Raw genomic sequence first — 16714 nt, forward strand, 5'->3', positions numbered from 1 at the left:
TTAAGATTAAGGGTATGTCTTCACCACGTGAAAGATCGACCCTAACTGGCTGGGGTGTGATTTCACACCTGTAGTGGGGACACATGAAATTGAACTACCTGGGGTCAGCAGCCAATCCCTGTATGCCTCAACCTCGTGAGGAGTAAGGGAGGTTGATGGGAGTTTTTCACACGTTGAGCTCCCTCTCAGAGGATAGCCAGGTAAGTCAATTGTAGATAAGTTGATTCTAGATACGCAGTTGCCATAGCTGGAATTGCATATCTATGATCAACTTTAATGCCTAGTGTAGACCTGGCTTCAGTTGGCAAATCTGTCCACTCTGGCTGTAAAAATTCTTCTCTGTGATGGCTTGAAAATGTGTAATATAGTAGCCACTTTTCCAGCAGCAAAGAGGTCATCTCAATTTAAAGTGAACTGGAAAGGTCCCCCGTTTTCATGAAAAGAAAGAAAAACACCAAAGCAATGTAACCCATCTGCCGGAAGGAGGTGTCAGCAACCAGGGTCGGTTCAACATCTAGGGGTTCCTTTTCATCCATATCACATAAGACTAGCTTGAGCCCCCACCCAGTAGCCTGGGAAATTCACACACCTGTGTGCACCTCAGAAAGGCAATGCTTCCCCACTAGCAAGCACAGAGTCTGAGTGCAGAAAAGAAAAAATTTTAGTGAAAGAGGCAGAAAAGTCATATGGCGTAAGCTTGGGAAAATATCACACCTAGAATTCATAATCAACCCTCAAGTAACTGTCCCAGCTCAAATGAATTGAGCAGTGTCCTCTGCCTCTCAGGCTCACCAGTCCAATACTGTAAAGAGCCAAATCACACACCCAAACTTACTCCATACCCCACTTCAAATGCCCCACTTACAACTCTGTCCAGTCCATGCAGGCCCTGACACATCACCCTGATACATTCCCTCATTGAACCTGAGGCAATAACACCTTTGTGCTGCTCTGGTGTTCCACTTGCCTCTGTCAGCTGCCCCACCGGTCCTGCTGCCAGCCACCCACTGCTTCTCCTACAGGCCACCCATCAGTCGCTCCTGCCAGCCGCCCTCCAGATGCACCTGCCATCCACTTCTCTCACCAACCACCTGTCTGCTGTCTTGTGGGTTTTGCTGTAGGCAAAACCCTGTGATTCCCACTCTCTGTGGCTTCAGCTACAAGTGATTTCAGCTCATCGTGGCATTCAGCTCTGGGCCTAGCCACAGCATCTCGGTATCCTCCAAGGTGGATTCTCACACAATAGCTATAGACTCATCTTTAGATCTACCTTTGTGGCAGGGCAGGGGAGAGAGAACTAGTCAAACCAGTTTTACAACTACACAGCTAAAAAGGCTTCCAGCCAGCTGGTTCGGCCAGTACCCCCTCCCCTTTTACCTTACATGCTTAGATGGAGGTAACCCTGTGCAATCCACATCTTACACAGCAGTGATGGCTGTCCTGTGCCCTCAACAGGTTCAAGCATTGGTGAGACTCCACAATTCTTACACTGGGTGATAGCATAAATTATGACTTTACAATAACATATTCTTTACAATAGACGAAATCTCAGTGCTTCACCTGCTCCCATCAGGCTTTGTTTACAAAGTATTACATATGCACACCTTTGCATTTTCATGCAAATGATCTCTAAAGGACACATTCCCCAAATCCTTCAGCAGTATTGAGCTCCTGCTGGCACATTCCTTACACAAGGAAAATGTGGTTGTGAAACTACTGAAAAATAAATATCTGTTTATATGCAGTTCTTTGTGGCCAAATTCAAAGCTTGTAAATGTAGGTACAACTCCATTTCCTTGGGGGCCTGTAACAAGTTCAGGCCAGCAGACCGCAGCTGGAAGTCTGCAGCCTGGGAAGGGGAAAAAGAGACAGAGCTAGTCAACCTGCCAGGTGGAGGCAATCAGGAAGTGGCTGCAGTTAATCAAGGGCCAGCTGATCTTACTGACAGCCATCCCAGTTGAGGGGTGGGGGAGTGAGAGAAGAGGTGGACAAGATAAGAAGGTGGAAGAGTAACCCACACACCTATGTGTGGTTAACTGTCCCATGTAGTGGTACCTAGACCATGTCACAGAGCATGAATAAGTGTTCTCTACAGCTTAAGCTGACAGCTAGCTGGCTTTTAACTCAAGCTGTAGAGGGGCCTGCACTAAGGTCCCAGGTTTGAGACTGCCTGTGGGTAGTTACAGAAGGAGATTGAGATAGGAGGAGAATGGAGCTCAAGCAACATTTCCAAAAGACAGGGGGGAAAGGGAGTAGCTGAACAAATGGGAAAGTGCTTCCCTTCTCCCAGCAAGACTGAAGCTCTGATGGTGGCAAAGGGGGAAAGGGCTGGCCCAGACTGGCAGAGGTGGGTACAGCCTAGTGCCTCCAGCTAGAAGGGAGAGGTGTAGGGTCCTGACAAGACACAGGGTAGCCTGCCACAGTGCCCTTTACATCAGTAGCATTTGGGCTGTATTCCTGGTGGGGGCATTCCCATATTCAGGCTTTCTCTTGCAGTTCTGTAGAGCAGTGTTGATGTGTGTTTTTCATTTGCAAAAACATATTACAGCCAGGCCCACCATTGGGGCAGAGGCAGCAAAGGGGTTAATTGCCAATTGCCCTGGAACTTCAACTTCCAGCTGCCACTGCTGCTACTGCTGCAGTGGGAGCAACTGGAGCCCTGGGACCTTTAAACCACTGCTGCAGTATGATGCCACACTCTGGGCAGCACCAAGGGCTGAGGTGGGTGCACTGTGGTCTGGGTGGTGCTAAGTGCTAGGTACCCTGGTCCTGAACCTTCATCCCAAGGCCCTGCCCCTTCCCAGCTATAGAGCCAGGCCTCCCCACACCTTGCACTGGGGCCCACAGAAGCTGGCTCTCTCCCCTAAATTACATCTCTGTGGAGGATGGTTTGTCTGTTTAAGCCAAAGTTTGTCACACCCCTGGTCAATCTCACCTGCTGGATGCTAATCAGGTTGCTGAGTCAGGATCTCAGCATTGGGCCAGTGTGCCTTCAAACTTTCCTGAGTCTGAGCCAACGCCAGGCAGCGCTTCTCTGTTTCCAGGAATATTCTCCATCTAGCATTCCTTTCCAAGATCTGAGACCACATTCCCCCCATGCCATTGCCAAAGCCTGAAAACAGTGTCAGCTCACCCCTCAGACTCTGCAGCACAGCCATCCTTAGAGCTCCAACCTTGTAGGCTCTATGGTTTTCAATTTACCATTTCAGGGACATGTGATACTGGATGCAAACAGACCCAGGGTTTGCATAGGGGTTCTTTAAACAATTACTAAGCACAAGAGAATTACAGATCCAAAAAAAAGTTACAAACAACTGAACCCCATTCCCTGCTTCAGTCTCTTTATCAGTTTTGAGCATTTTTGGAGATTTGGCTCAGTGTCTAAGAAGTCCCAGCTTCTACCTTTCCTGAACATGGTTTCTCCTCTGTTTCACAGACTCACTTTCAAGCCTCCGCAGCCAAGTACCTCCCTCCTTAGTTGGTCCACCAGTCAAAAATGTTTTCCCCTAAATGCGTGTGTGCACATTTATTCTTCTCTCAGTCAGTCTCTGTGCTTTTCAATGCCAGCACTAACATTCCATGTCCTTTGTTCTCTGGGAAAATTCCATTCCTTCAGTTCCGAGGCGTTTGCAGTGAAATTGAAGAAAACTGGGTTTATCTAGGATGCATTTATTTTGCTGTTCTGTCTTACCAAGATCTGCTCAGATGCAACAACAGCAAGCAGTCCTGTGGCACCTTAGAGACTAACAAATTTATTAGCTCATGAGCTATCATGGGTAAAACCCACCACTTTATTCTTTAACAAATGGGTGCCATTCCCCTATACCTTAGCACAAGGAGAGGAGGGTGGGAATGCAGTAGAAAACAGCCACAGGATGCAGACAGTTTATAATAAAGTGGAATTTATAAAGTGTAAATAGGCATATTTCCCAAATTGTCGAAAAGGGCCCGAAGTTTTAAATTAGATTTTCTGGTACATGTACAAATTTATTTTTCAGTCAATGTATTACACAACTAACTATTTTATTTATTAGGTAATAAGCCAGCACACCATCAGGGCTCATACACCTGCGCATCCACTGATGTGATACATGCTGCTATGTACCAGCAATGCCCCTCTGCCATGTACTTTGGAAAAGATGAACAGTTTCTGGGACAAAGATGAATGGATATAAATCAGAAATTATGAATTAGACTACACATAACCTGGAGGGGAACACTTTAACCTCCCAGGACATAGAATAATAGACCTTAAAGTGACCATCCTCTTACAAAAGGATTTTACCACAACATTACAAAAGGACGCATCTGAATTGGAATTCATTTGCAAGTTTGACACTTTTAACCTGGGGCTTAACAAACAGCTCAGTTACCTTATGCATGACCAGGACAAGGACAATTTCCCCACCTTTGACATTAACAGGAATGGTATCCATCCCACTTAATTTACTTCTTCCATGGGTACTATTAATTAAAGGTGACACGCCCCATCTTTTCTTTCCTTCTTCCCCCCTACTTCATCCTCCACCCATCACACCCAACTATCTGAACCCTGGATTCTTATTTTTGCTCCAAATATGAAGAAATGGAGTTTACCCATGAAAGCTCATTATCTAATAAATAAAATATTAAGTCTTTAAGGTGCTACAGGACTGCTTGTTTTTTGTGAAGCTACAAATGAACATGGCTTCTCTTCTGAGACTATATTACAAGACTGTGAGGGGGGAAGAGTTCTTTGTTGATTAAATGAGAAACATTCTCTCAGAAACAAACTGCACAGTTTATTGCATTGCCCTAGGGGACCAACCCATTTTTTTCTGTTTTGCATTCTAACAACATCCAAATATGCTATTGTTAAGGCAAAAACATCCACATGTTCATTTGTATTTCTCGTCAGTAATAGGAAGAGACATGGTTAGTTACATGGTTAGTTACATCGCACAGACCAATTGATTGCTTGACCATTAGAAATGGGACCACTGTGGGGACAGACACCACTCCCTGTTAGCTTCAGAACTGTTCCCCCTCAGGGAGCAAGTCGCATCAACAAGTATGCTGTCCAAACAGTGTTGTCCTATTCCCAAGGGGAATTTGAAAATTCTGCCTCTGATTCTGGTCTCTGACAGAGTTGACTGACGTGCATCCTTTTGCTTCCCAGGGAGGTATGTATAAAAAGTACTTAGCGGTTGGACAGTCTCAGGAAAGATTAGCGGAATGTACTCTCTAGCACATGCACCTTCTACAATTAATAAAAAGGCTGTTAATTCACAAAAACTGGTTTACTGCAAAAACTCTTTAGTAAACTTTGGAATGTAGATTCTAAAGGGCTGTGCCTTGCTCTTTGCATCATATGAGCTCTCTGGATTAATAGGCCTCCCTGAAAAAGAAGCACAAATATTTGCAAATAAATTAAAAATAAAATACTTGTTTATTCCAGAGGAGTAGAAGGGAAAATAGTGAGCTCTTTCAGCAGACTCTGTGCTGTTAAATGCTATAGTATCAGCAGGGAAGAGTAGTCACTGCTGTACCAAATTTGCATTTGTGGGCATGATGGAATTTTCAATTACTGCTCAGTAGTGTTGAAAAATGCAAGTCAGTGACCATTAATAACATGTGCTGCTAATTGATCTGTATAGGCATTTGTACTGAGCACAGTATGCTATTGCTTCCACAGTATTGTCACAAATGAACTTGGACAAAGATAGGATAATCAAAAGCAAATGTGTGCAGCATATTAAAAATGATGACCATCTACTGTGTATGTTTTGGGCAGCTTCCAAAAAATGTGCAGTTTGGCTTGGCACGAAGTGCTAAGAACACAATTTATTCTATTCAAGCAAGGAAGCAATCTGCCTAGCCCTCTCATGCTCAACAGCTTCGGAATTAAAAAGTAAAATCAAACTCTCTCTGTATTCCAAAGTCATTTTTACGTTGAGGAAGGCACAGCAGGGACACTCATTATAGCAACTCAGAACACTTGCTCATTTTTCTCTACAGCCAAAACAGTTGTTTTATGTTTCCTTTTAATCCTCTGTTTATAATTGCCCAGGTTCCATTTAGTGCTACAGAATGAATGTCCTTAGCAACCCTTAACTGCAAAAACTCTTTAGCAAATTTTGGAACATAGATTCTGAAGAGCTGTGCCTTGCTGTCTGTATTAATGGTCCTCCTTGATAAAGAAGCACAAATATTTGCAAATAAATAAAAGATAAAATACTTGTTTATTCCAGTTAGTAAACAGAAAAGCTGGATGAGATCGTGAAGATTGATAGCAGGTATCGTGGGGGCATTAGATGCCTCAGAAGAAGGTATGAGAAACCCCACAGTGGGTAGAAGAAGGATAGTCCATCACCAAGGGAGGTCTCATCCTAATCCCTAACAGTTAGAGATTAGTTTAAAACCTGAAATGTGGTTTTATCACCAATCCAGTCCCCATCTTTTTAGCATTAACGCATAACTCTGGCTATTCTTGTACCAATATAAGTGCCCGATTCCTTTTTTTTCAGTCTTGCCAATATCTTAACCCAAACATCATGTGGTAAGGAGTTCCATAGTAACTGTGGTGTTTACATACAGGACAGAAAATGTACTACCAATTTTCATATACTCCGTCTTCTATCTCAGAAATAGACAGAACTCAGAAGGGAGAGTCAGGAAAGGAACAGTTAAGGTCTGTGGCTACTTCAGCTATTCCTTTATCCTTCTTTGCCATCATCCCAGTCCCAAAGTAAAGGCCAGTCAATGTTTTATTACCTAATCACAGAATCTTAGAGCTGGAAGAGACCTTGGGAGGTCACTGAGTCCAGCCTGCTGCCCAAACCAGGATGAATCCTAATAAAATCATCCCAGCCAGGACATGGTTAAGCCAGGATTTAAAAACCTCTAGGGATGGAGATTCCACCACCTCTCTAGGTATTCCACCTAACCTAGACCCTACTATTGTGTTCCAGAATAAAGATATATGTTGGCATTTTCACAAGGCACAATGCTCACCACTGGACTAGCATGTCCTCCTGGTCACTCTGGGGATTAGCTCAAAGATTATTCCCGCCCCAAGCCACAGTTTGCACCCCATCACTCTGTCTCTGCCAGCAGTTCTCCAGGAACCACCACACCCTCCTCATGACTTGGCCTTTCAGTAATGTCACTATCTGGTTTTCTTCTTTCTGGGGGGTCAGTACATTGCAGCTTGTTTACCCAGCCATTTCCCTCAGTGGGTAAGAGGAAGAAGGACTTGGCCCTGCCCATTACTTCAAGTACTGAACAAGGGATCTCTAAGGGCAGCCTTATGCTGCCTCCCTTCCAACTGTTCAGCGTATTTTCCTGGGCCACTTCCCCACAACGCCAGCACCTAGTTCATCCTCATTTCAGGGTTTTGCTCTCTCAGGCACTGCCAGCAACTGCCCTGTCTACGTTGCCAGTTCCTCTTTTACTTGCTAGGAAGCCCGTCCTAACCCCTGGAGACCCAGGCCAAATTTCAACCCTTATTGAATTCAAAGGTGCATTCATATACATCAGAGCTCCTGGCAGCTTCTGCTAGCGCAATGCACTGTCTAGGTGGCATCATCATCTGTGGGTTTATGGAAGTGTTGCATTTATGGACCCACATCTGCAGAGCTGAACACACGGGGAAGGGCACTGTTGTACTCAAGGTGTCATGAGGCGAATCAGGGATCACAAAGTACCAGAATGCTTTAGCTACACTCCTTTTCCCCCAGTCATGCGCTCTGTGCTGGCAACAGGGAGAGAGTGAGAGACATAGAAGACACTCCAGAAGCTCCCAGCCACCTGAGGATGCGGCTATGAGGAAGACATCACTTTGTGCCTGGATCTGTTGGGTTTGAACCCACTGAAAAAGAGGATTAATGTATTTATGGTGTTTGTGGTAGGCCTGCTACCTCATGGTTGCTTTTCAAGATGCACAGTTTTTGGCAATGCCTGGTATGCTCTAAAGCCACAAAGATGCTGCCTGCTGAGGTACCTTTTGTGACAAGTGGGACAAGGTCAGGCATCCCCCACACACTCCCTGGTGGCCAGGAGTCACTTTGCAGCACACTGCCTGTTTGCTCACTATTCAGGGTCCCTTACACAGACTCCAAACACTTTGCCAGTGGTCAAAGTGTGTCTCCTTAGGACTTGGGTTTATTCATAGACGACATACTCCAGATAGAACTCAGTCCCACATTAAAGTCCAAGCAACATTCATCTTCCTCTTCCCTGCCGGGGGCCTTTTCTATTGTTATCTGGACTCTCTGAGGTATATGACTGGCATCTCAGTCCTGACTTCTTCTTCTTCTTCTCATAGCAGATGGATGCCTATGACTGCCATGCACTGAGCATTGTGTCTTGCTTGTGACTTAAGAGTCTTGTACTCCATGCTGCAGTGAAAATTCCTTTTCACTGCTGCTTCCAGCTGCCTTTGAGAGGGGAAATCACCTGATCCTCTCAGCTGTGCCTCTTTCACTGACCTGCTTTGGCTAGGCCCAGGCCTTCCCTTACTTACAGGGCAAGCCACCTTGTTGCAGCGGCAAGAGAATCACTGCTAGCAGGAATAACTTAAAGCTATATGGAGACAGGGTGATTTCCACAAGGAAGACCCATCTGAGCACAGCACAGGCACCTTTGACTGCCCCCAGACACGTTAGGCCCAAGAATAAGTGTGCAGTCTTCTGCACCCACCGATTTTCCCAGAATGTGCTCCTGGTCTACCCCAGCAGGTTCAGAGTGAGGTTATGGACCAGTCCCACATATGCAGGGATAAGGGAAGTGACAGCAAGTATGTCCAGAACTGGTGAGTGTGCTTTTCTGCAGACAGCGAGAGGAGCAGTGGATAGAAGCTCCCTGTTAAATGGGGAGCAGGGGCAGGTAACTCTAAAATCACTCCAATGAGCATCATCCTGCCATTTCAACTTGATCCGGGCATGAGGGGAAGTTAGAAGCCTCTGCGACTAGCTTTGGCAGCATGATCTGAATTGGCCAGGTGCGGTAGAATCACGTGAATCCTCTGGGACCCTTAATCAGAAGACTCCTTGTTGATAGAATTTATCCCACAGATCAGCATGAGTTTTATGTATACAAAAAAGAGAAAGTGCTGTACACATTAAATCACCAATGTGAATGACCTATCTCTTCCTAGGGCATATTGCTCAGTAGGCTGCATAGAAGTGAATCCACAGTATCCATTTGCCCATGGAAAACCAGCCTTTCCCCTTTCAGAAATAAATATAGACATTTGAATGCACTTTAATGGGTCCCACTGAGCCTTGTCTGAGAATCACATTACACAGTCAATTAGGACAGTTACTTGGGAACCACAAATAATAGCGCACCTTCCAAATTGTTGGTTACTCTTTTTTTTTGTTTGTTTGTTTCCCACTCAGAAAACTGAAGTCAACCTGCCTCAAGTAATAACATGAGCTAAGCAAGCAACCTATTCTTGTGAAAGTGGCAGTTCCCATAGTGTTACATTTATTACTAAATCAGTGCTACAGATTTTATTTGCTTGCTGTTTTTATAGCTATAGGCAGACCTTCCTCTCCTCCACATTATTACCTCAAAATTTACAACAAATGCCAAACATAATTCTGAGACTGCATTTTCCCATAGAGATAAACATAAAAATTAGAGAGCACAAGCAGCAATTACTGAATTACCTACCGAATTTTTATCTCTGGTTTTATAATAAAGGAATTTTATTCACAAAGTTTATCTAGGCATTTCTGACGCAGGACGGCTATGCAATATATTATAGACGTGCGGCAGCTACACATTTTTAGATGAGGCTGAAAAAATCAGCTTGGTGTATCAAACAAGTGACGCTCTTTCCTTATTCCCCACCCTTCTCTAAACTGGTGATATTTTACAGCAATAGAAGCCCATTCAGATATTTGCAGCTGACTCAGAGCTACAGGCTTCTACTCCTTTAAGACAAAGGTGAGGAAAAAGATAATTTCTAAAGTAAAACTAAAGTAGCTACAAAACAAAGTATTTCCAGGACATTTAATTTCAATGAAGGTGAATGTCTATTAATTTTTAAAAAAGCATAAATCGAGAATGACACCAAGCCTCAGCACTACCATTCTTTTAATATATTGAATGTTTTTTTGTTGTTGTTGCAATTAACAATTTTGTAAGAACAGCCACACTGGGTCAAAACAATTGTTCCTCTGTCCCAGTATTCTTTCTTTGACAGTGATTAGTACCTGTTGAATCTAGCAATTGGAGGATTAGAGACACCTGGATAGGTTATAAAAATCTTATTGTCACTTTAGTGAAAAATGGATGATTTCAGCCGTTTTTGTATAGAAGAAATATATATTTTGATATATTTGCTCTATATCATTTTATAGATATTTCAGAAACAGGAATAATAACTTGAACAGATCATGAGGGTCATCTTTATTAGCTTAATTTTCCTCTGCATGCTGATGAATTCATTAACAGGTAAGTTAACTTTTATGTTTATCCTTGTTTATTTTTTTCCATCTGCCTTAAGCATTTTAATCAAGATCTGTCAAACTCACATGTGATATCAAAGGTTATTTTCACACTAGCCATATTTGCCTTCAGTATTAGCAAACAGTATTCAGATTGTATCACTGAATGACTGAAAACAGAGCATTCTTTATTCAGCTGTTTCAAACACAGAAGTTTAGCTGTCAGTAGGTTCCTATCAATGCACTGCAGAGCTTCTGGGATACAGAGAGCCTCTCTGTATACCTCCATTTGAGATCTGCTGATAATTTTTTCTTATTTATTTACAGATGCCCAGCCAATACAGAATGAAGACGGTAATGCTTTTCAGACTTTTCTCACCTCTATATTCCTAAAAATTTGAAGAGCAACTTGTAACTGGTGGGCCCAATCCAAAGTGAATTATAGTCAGTGGGAAGACTCCCATTGACTCAATTAGCTTTGGACCAGGGTCTGATAGAATGTTTTCATCTGTCGTCAATAGACTGTGAAATAAGAGGCAAATAAACAAATATATGAAGTGCCACTAGACACTGATTAAAATATAATAAACTATTTTGTATATTATAAAGAGAGAAGAAGTGTCAGCAAAGTTAAAATAAAAACAGAACAACTGATATCTCAGGCAAGTCCTCAAATGATCACCAAACTTTGTTTTCACAACACTGGCATAAGTTAAGAAACACCAGACTTCTACATGTATTGGACGTGCAGAAACTTCTGGATGCCTGTTTGAGGAGATGGATTGTACCCTGAGGGGATGGATTGCACCCTCAACAATTTGCAGATGAAACTAAGTCAGGGGTACAGGTAATATGTTGGAGGTTAGGGATAGGATCCAGAGTGACCTAGATAAATTGGAGGATTGGGCCAAAAGTAATCTGATGAAGTTCGACAAGGACAAGTGCAGAGTCCTGAACTTGGAATGGATGAATCCCAAGCATTGTTACAGCCTGGGGACTGACTGGTTAAGTAGTAGTACAGTAGAAAAGGACCTGACGGTTACAGTGAATGAGAGGCTGGATGTGAATCAAAAGTGTCCCCTCATAGCCAAGAAGGCTAACAGCATATAGGGGTGCATTAGGAGGAGCATTTCTAGCAGAGCTAGAAGTTATTATTTCCCTCTCTTTGACACTGCTGAGGACACATCTGGAGTATTACATCCAGTTTTGTGCCCCCCCCCCCCCCCCCCCCGAGTATAGGAAGGATGTAGATGCACTGGAACGGGTCCAGTGGAGGGCAACAAAAATCATTAGGGGGCTGGAGCACATGGCCTACAAGGAGACGCTGAGGGGGTCTGGGCTTAGTTAGTTTGCAGAAGAGTAGAGCGAGTGGCAATTTGATAGCAGCCTTAAGCTTCCTGAAGTAGGGCTCTAAAGAGGATGGAGAGAGGCTGTTCTCAGTAGTGATGGGTGGCAGAACAAGGAGCTCTGGTCTAAAGTTACAGGAGGGAGGTGTAGGTTAGATATTAGGAAAAACAATTTCACCAGGAGAGTGGTGAAGCACTGGAATTTGTTACCTAGAGAGGTGGTGGAATATTCATCCCTAGAGGTTTTTAAGTCCCAGGTTGACAAAGTCCTGGCTGGGATGATTTAGTGAGGGTTAATCCGGCTTTAGGCAGAGGGCTGGATTCGATGACCTCCTGAGATCCCTTCAAGCCCAAGGATTCTATGCTTACTCATTGGCAAGAAATCCTAACTTCCAGGACAAAAATCGTGAAATCTACAAATTATGGGAAAGCCAATTAAAAAGGAAAATAGGGGTGTATCCTCAGCTGGAAAATCTCAGTATAGATTTGTAGAGCTATGCAGATTTACATCAGCTGAGGATCTGGGCCACAGTATGCAATATTTGCCCGTACTTTAAAAAAGTCATGCTAACAACATTTACATTGTCTTATTGATTGATCGAATTTTGGTGGTTTAGAGTTTAGCTAGGTTTTTTTTTGGACAACACAGGGAACTTTTGTTGACCATATAAGTGCTTAAATTATTATTGAGAGCCAAGAGCAGCAATGCTAGACAATTTTTCTGTGACTCCTAGAAAAATGCTGAGCACAAACACCACATCACATTAATTGAGATGTTTATTGCCATAAAACCAGACTGTTTTGGATATGCTGATCTCCAATATTGTAACATTTCACTGGAAACAGTAGTACCTATCATCAACACATGAACCTGCGTGGACAAGGGGAGCATGGCTTGGAAAGAATATTGTTGAAAACAACCTTTTTCTTTTTAATTCCATGCAACAAGTCTCATTGGCTTGCTTGAATTATACCTCACAACTCAACTGTAGATAATTTTTCTGCACCTTAAGAAATGTAAGATATAATAGAGAGAGTGCAATATTTTATCTGAACACAGAAAATATTTGTAAACCCAGTTCCCAATTAAATAAACACATATCTCTTTGTAGTGTGTATTTTACAATGTAAAAACCTCACCAAGGTAATATTGTACAGTGCACATCAGCGAATGGGTGCCATGGAGCAGACTGCAGCATGAACTTGGAGGTCAGCTAGTGCAAGCAGTGAACTCAGTTCCACAGAAAACAGTAACTGATTCATTTGATTTTGTTCTGTTACTATATGTGGCTGTGCACTGCAAATTCTTGCTTATGAAATTATGGCTTCATCCCAGGACTCCAGAGAACCACTAGTTCCCTCTAAAAGATCTGATCTGGAGCTCATTAAAGTCAATAGAAACATTCTCTCTGACTTCAGTGAGGTTTGGACATAGTCAAAACATTAGGGGAGCACAGGTCTTCATCCAGCAAAGCCCTGAAGTATATGTGTAACTTTGCACTTGTTGGTAATTCGTCAGCTAAGTGAAGTAAATTACTGGATCAAGGCCTGAGGCTGCTCACAATCTGGCAGCATCAGACCCTTAGCTCACTGAATTGGCAACCCAAGCCATCCCCTCCTAAAACAAAGCCAAAACCTGGCTGTCTACGAAGTGGGAAGTGTCTGTAGCCCCTAGAGACTTACTACTTGGCTCTCTCCATCTCTTTAGCCTTTTGTTTCTGCTACCTACAGAGAACAGACATAATTCTGAGGCCTCAAACTTCCACAAGGCACCTTGGTCCCTAATACAGATATTTTAGGCCTTTCCTCCAGCAAAGCCCTATGGATACAAAGGACAATCTAAGTGCATCCACTTGCCCAGTCAGGTCTCAGAGTAGGTCTCGCTGTGTATAAGAAATCTCAGGATGTGGCCCGTACCATGTAGGAAGCTGAAGCCAAATAAATCTTACTAGTATTAAAAGCATAGAAAAGTTGTCTGCTATTCAAGTTTACGTGGAAAGGGTTCCCGTTAGGCCTAGTCACCAGTCAGCCCACAGCACAAAGAGAACAGCCCCCACAACTGTTCTAAATTGTGCCAGCTTCTCAAAGTCCTCTGCGGCTATTATACTACACCACAGTGTGCTTTGGGCATGCCCTCTCCCACTCCCGCCCTCCCTGCTATGTCAGTCACAAGGGGCAAAAGAGGGGGCAGTGTAGAATGTTAACAGTAACTCTATGCCAGGCAGAAGCCACTAGGTGGCATAAGAGCCAATAGACCTAGAAAGAATCAGAGCCTCAATTGAAGGTAGGTGACCTGCTCTACAGTGAGACCTCAGACTAGAACTCAGGAATCTTGGCTCCCAGTCTAATGATCTAATGAACATATTTTGTATTGAAGTAAAATTCCTTTTATCTGGCATGTCCAGGACCAGACAGTGCCAGATTACCAAATTTTCTGGACTATTGGACATCACCACCCTCCTTCTTCCCATTTCTTCACCACCCCATGCTCCTGCAGCTTCACCACCCCCGTGCGTCCCCAGCCTTTTCACCTCCACGCTCCTGCAGCTTCTTCACCACCTCACGCCCCTCCCACTTCACCACCCTGTGCTCCTGCAGCTTCACCACCCCTGTGCGTCCCCAGCCTTTTCACCTCCACGCTCCTGCAGCTTCTTCACCCCCATGCTTCTCAGCTTCTTCGCCCCCGTGTGTCCCCCACTTCTTCACCACCTTCAAGCATCCCCAGCTTCTTCACCTCCGCACTCCTGCAGCTTTTTCACCACCCAGCACTTCTCCCACTTCACCACCCCCACACATCTCCAGCTTCACCACTCCCACATGCTCCAAGACAACTCCACCCCCCAACCTCCCTAAAGCCCTAACTGACCCCAGGCTTAATCCCCTTGACCCCTTACCATGGCCCCAACCCACCACCCAGGCTCCCCAATTTACGCGAACTTCGAGGTATGCACAGCTTGCATGGAATGCAACTCTCACATTTCTCAGGGGACTACTGTATGCCAGACCATCAAATGTTGCTGGATTATCTCTGTAAATGGGACTATTTTTGCCAGATGCCGGACCATCAAGATTTCCTAATCATCAGAGGCTAGATTAAAGGAATTTTACTGTATTTTGATCTAATTCTGCAATTTTTCTCGTAGACCCATATGAAGACCCTGCAGCCATTCCATATTGGCCTTTTTGGTCCAGTGATTTTTGGTCATATGTTGAGTACTTCCGGACCCTGGGAGCTTATAACAGAATTAATGAAATGGCTAGAACCCTCTTTGCTCAATACCCTTTTGGAAATAACTTGGGTTATGATGTTCCCTATCATGAGCACTAATGATTTGGCTCATTTTGCTAATGCTCCTGCTGAAATGTTTGAAGGCATATACTGCTGTCAGTAAACACACCTGAAGGTCCATTCAGTCTGTTGAGTTACTTTAATATTTTTAAACATTCAAGCACCCTTATATTGAACGCCATTTCCATCTTTGCAGCTCAGCTTTTCCTTTTAATATCATGTATTCTTCTGTGCAAAATTAAAGAACTCATTTATTGCAAAGATCATTTGGTTGTTTATATTTTAAAATGTATAAATGTGCCCCTTGGGTACTCTGTGGACATTGGCTCATACATAAAGAATAACATCAAAAACATATTGAGAAGAAAAGAGATTAGCCTTAGTCTTGAAATGGTGTCCCTAGCTTGTGTTTGTCAGAGGTTGGAAATGCATGACAGGAGAGGGATCACTCGATAGCTATCTGCTCTGTTCATTCCCTCCGGGGCATCTGGCATTGACCACTGTCAGAAGACAGGATGCTGGGCTGGATGGACCTTTGGTCTGACCCAGCATGACCGATCACATCTCCTTATGTTACTCCTGTTGATCAATGGATTTGGGTTCTACTAATTATCTATCTTGAATGCGCCAGGTTACCGGCCCTCTTCCAGCTCCTCCAGAACCCCTTGTTGACATTCTGGCTGCACTTCTCCCCACATCTACCGAACTTAGCATACCCCTTCATGGCTCCACAAAATGCCCAGATCTCCTTATCAACTTTCTCCTGGAATGGCCAAGACGGCCATTTGTGAGACCAGGGAGGGGAGGCTGGCGGTGGGGGGGAGGCGGGGGGAGACTGTGACTGTGAGGCCTAATTTTGCTCCTCTCTGTGTTCACACACCTGGGCAGCGTCCAATGGCTCCCTCAATGCCTTTGGGGAGAAGTGGGCATTGTCCAGGGCTCTCTGCTCAGTGATCCCTACAGGCTCCCTTGTTTTAACCCTATAACCTCTGTGCCTGTCCCTGTTTCCTTTTCAGTTGTCCCCCTTGTTTATTTTGGTTCCTCAGCCCAGTGGTTCCCCTCTGTAATCTTTCAGCTGTGAGTGGACTTGTGCCCAACTACTATTTAGATCCCAATAGGCTCAACCCATCACTGAGTCAGAGCAGGCTACTCTGGCTCACCTAGCCAAGGAGGAGACCTTGCACCAACAACCTTGCTGGGCATGTTCCTGCTCCAGGCCTGGTATAAAGGCCGGTGGAGCTAGCCCTTTGGGACTGGCCACCACCAGGGAAGCTCCAGAGAGAAACTACCCACAGACCAGACCACAGAGGCTAACCAGCTGGAGACAATCAGTGAAGACCTGAAGCCACAGAGGATGGTGGGAAAGCAGGTAGAAAGCAGCTTAGGGAGGTGAACACTCCCCAGTAACTTAGCATGTTTCGATTGGAATACCCACCAAGTCAGTGGTGGGCCATCCCACCGCTCCTAGGGCCCTGGGTTGGGGCCCTTGGAGCAGAGAGGGCCCAGGCCTCTCACCCTCTTCCCAAGCCAGGACCCTTGAGCTGTGTCTACACGTGCACGCTACTTCGAAGTAGCGGCACTAACTTCGAAATAGCGCCCGTCACGGCTACACGCGTCGGGCGCTATTTCGAAGTTAACTTCGA

The 16714-nt window shown here is 44.4% G+C and overlaps 1 protein-coding gene across 1 annotated transcript; it reads left to right on the forward strand.

Annotated features, from left to right (window-relative positions):
- Positions 1 to 10385: 10385 nt before the first annotated feature.
- Positions 10386 to 15110, forward strand: OTOS (otospiralin). Its single transcript, XM_075004613.1, has 3 exons — positions 10386 to 10443; positions 10764 to 10790; positions 14926 to 15110. The coding sequence occupies exons 1-3, from the start codon at positions 10386 to 10388 to the stop codon at positions 15108 to 15110; spliced, it is 270 nt and encodes an 89-aa protein (XP_074860714.1).
- Positions 15111 to 16714: the final 1604 nt, after the last annotated feature.

The sequence above is a fragment of the Carettochelys insculpta genome, chromosome 10, assembly GCF_033958435.1.
Source record: "Carettochelys insculpta isolate YL-2023 chromosome 10, ASM3395843v1, whole genome shotgun sequence".
NCBI lineage: Eukaryota > Metazoa > Chordata > Testudines > Carettochelyidae > Carettochelys > Carettochelys insculpta.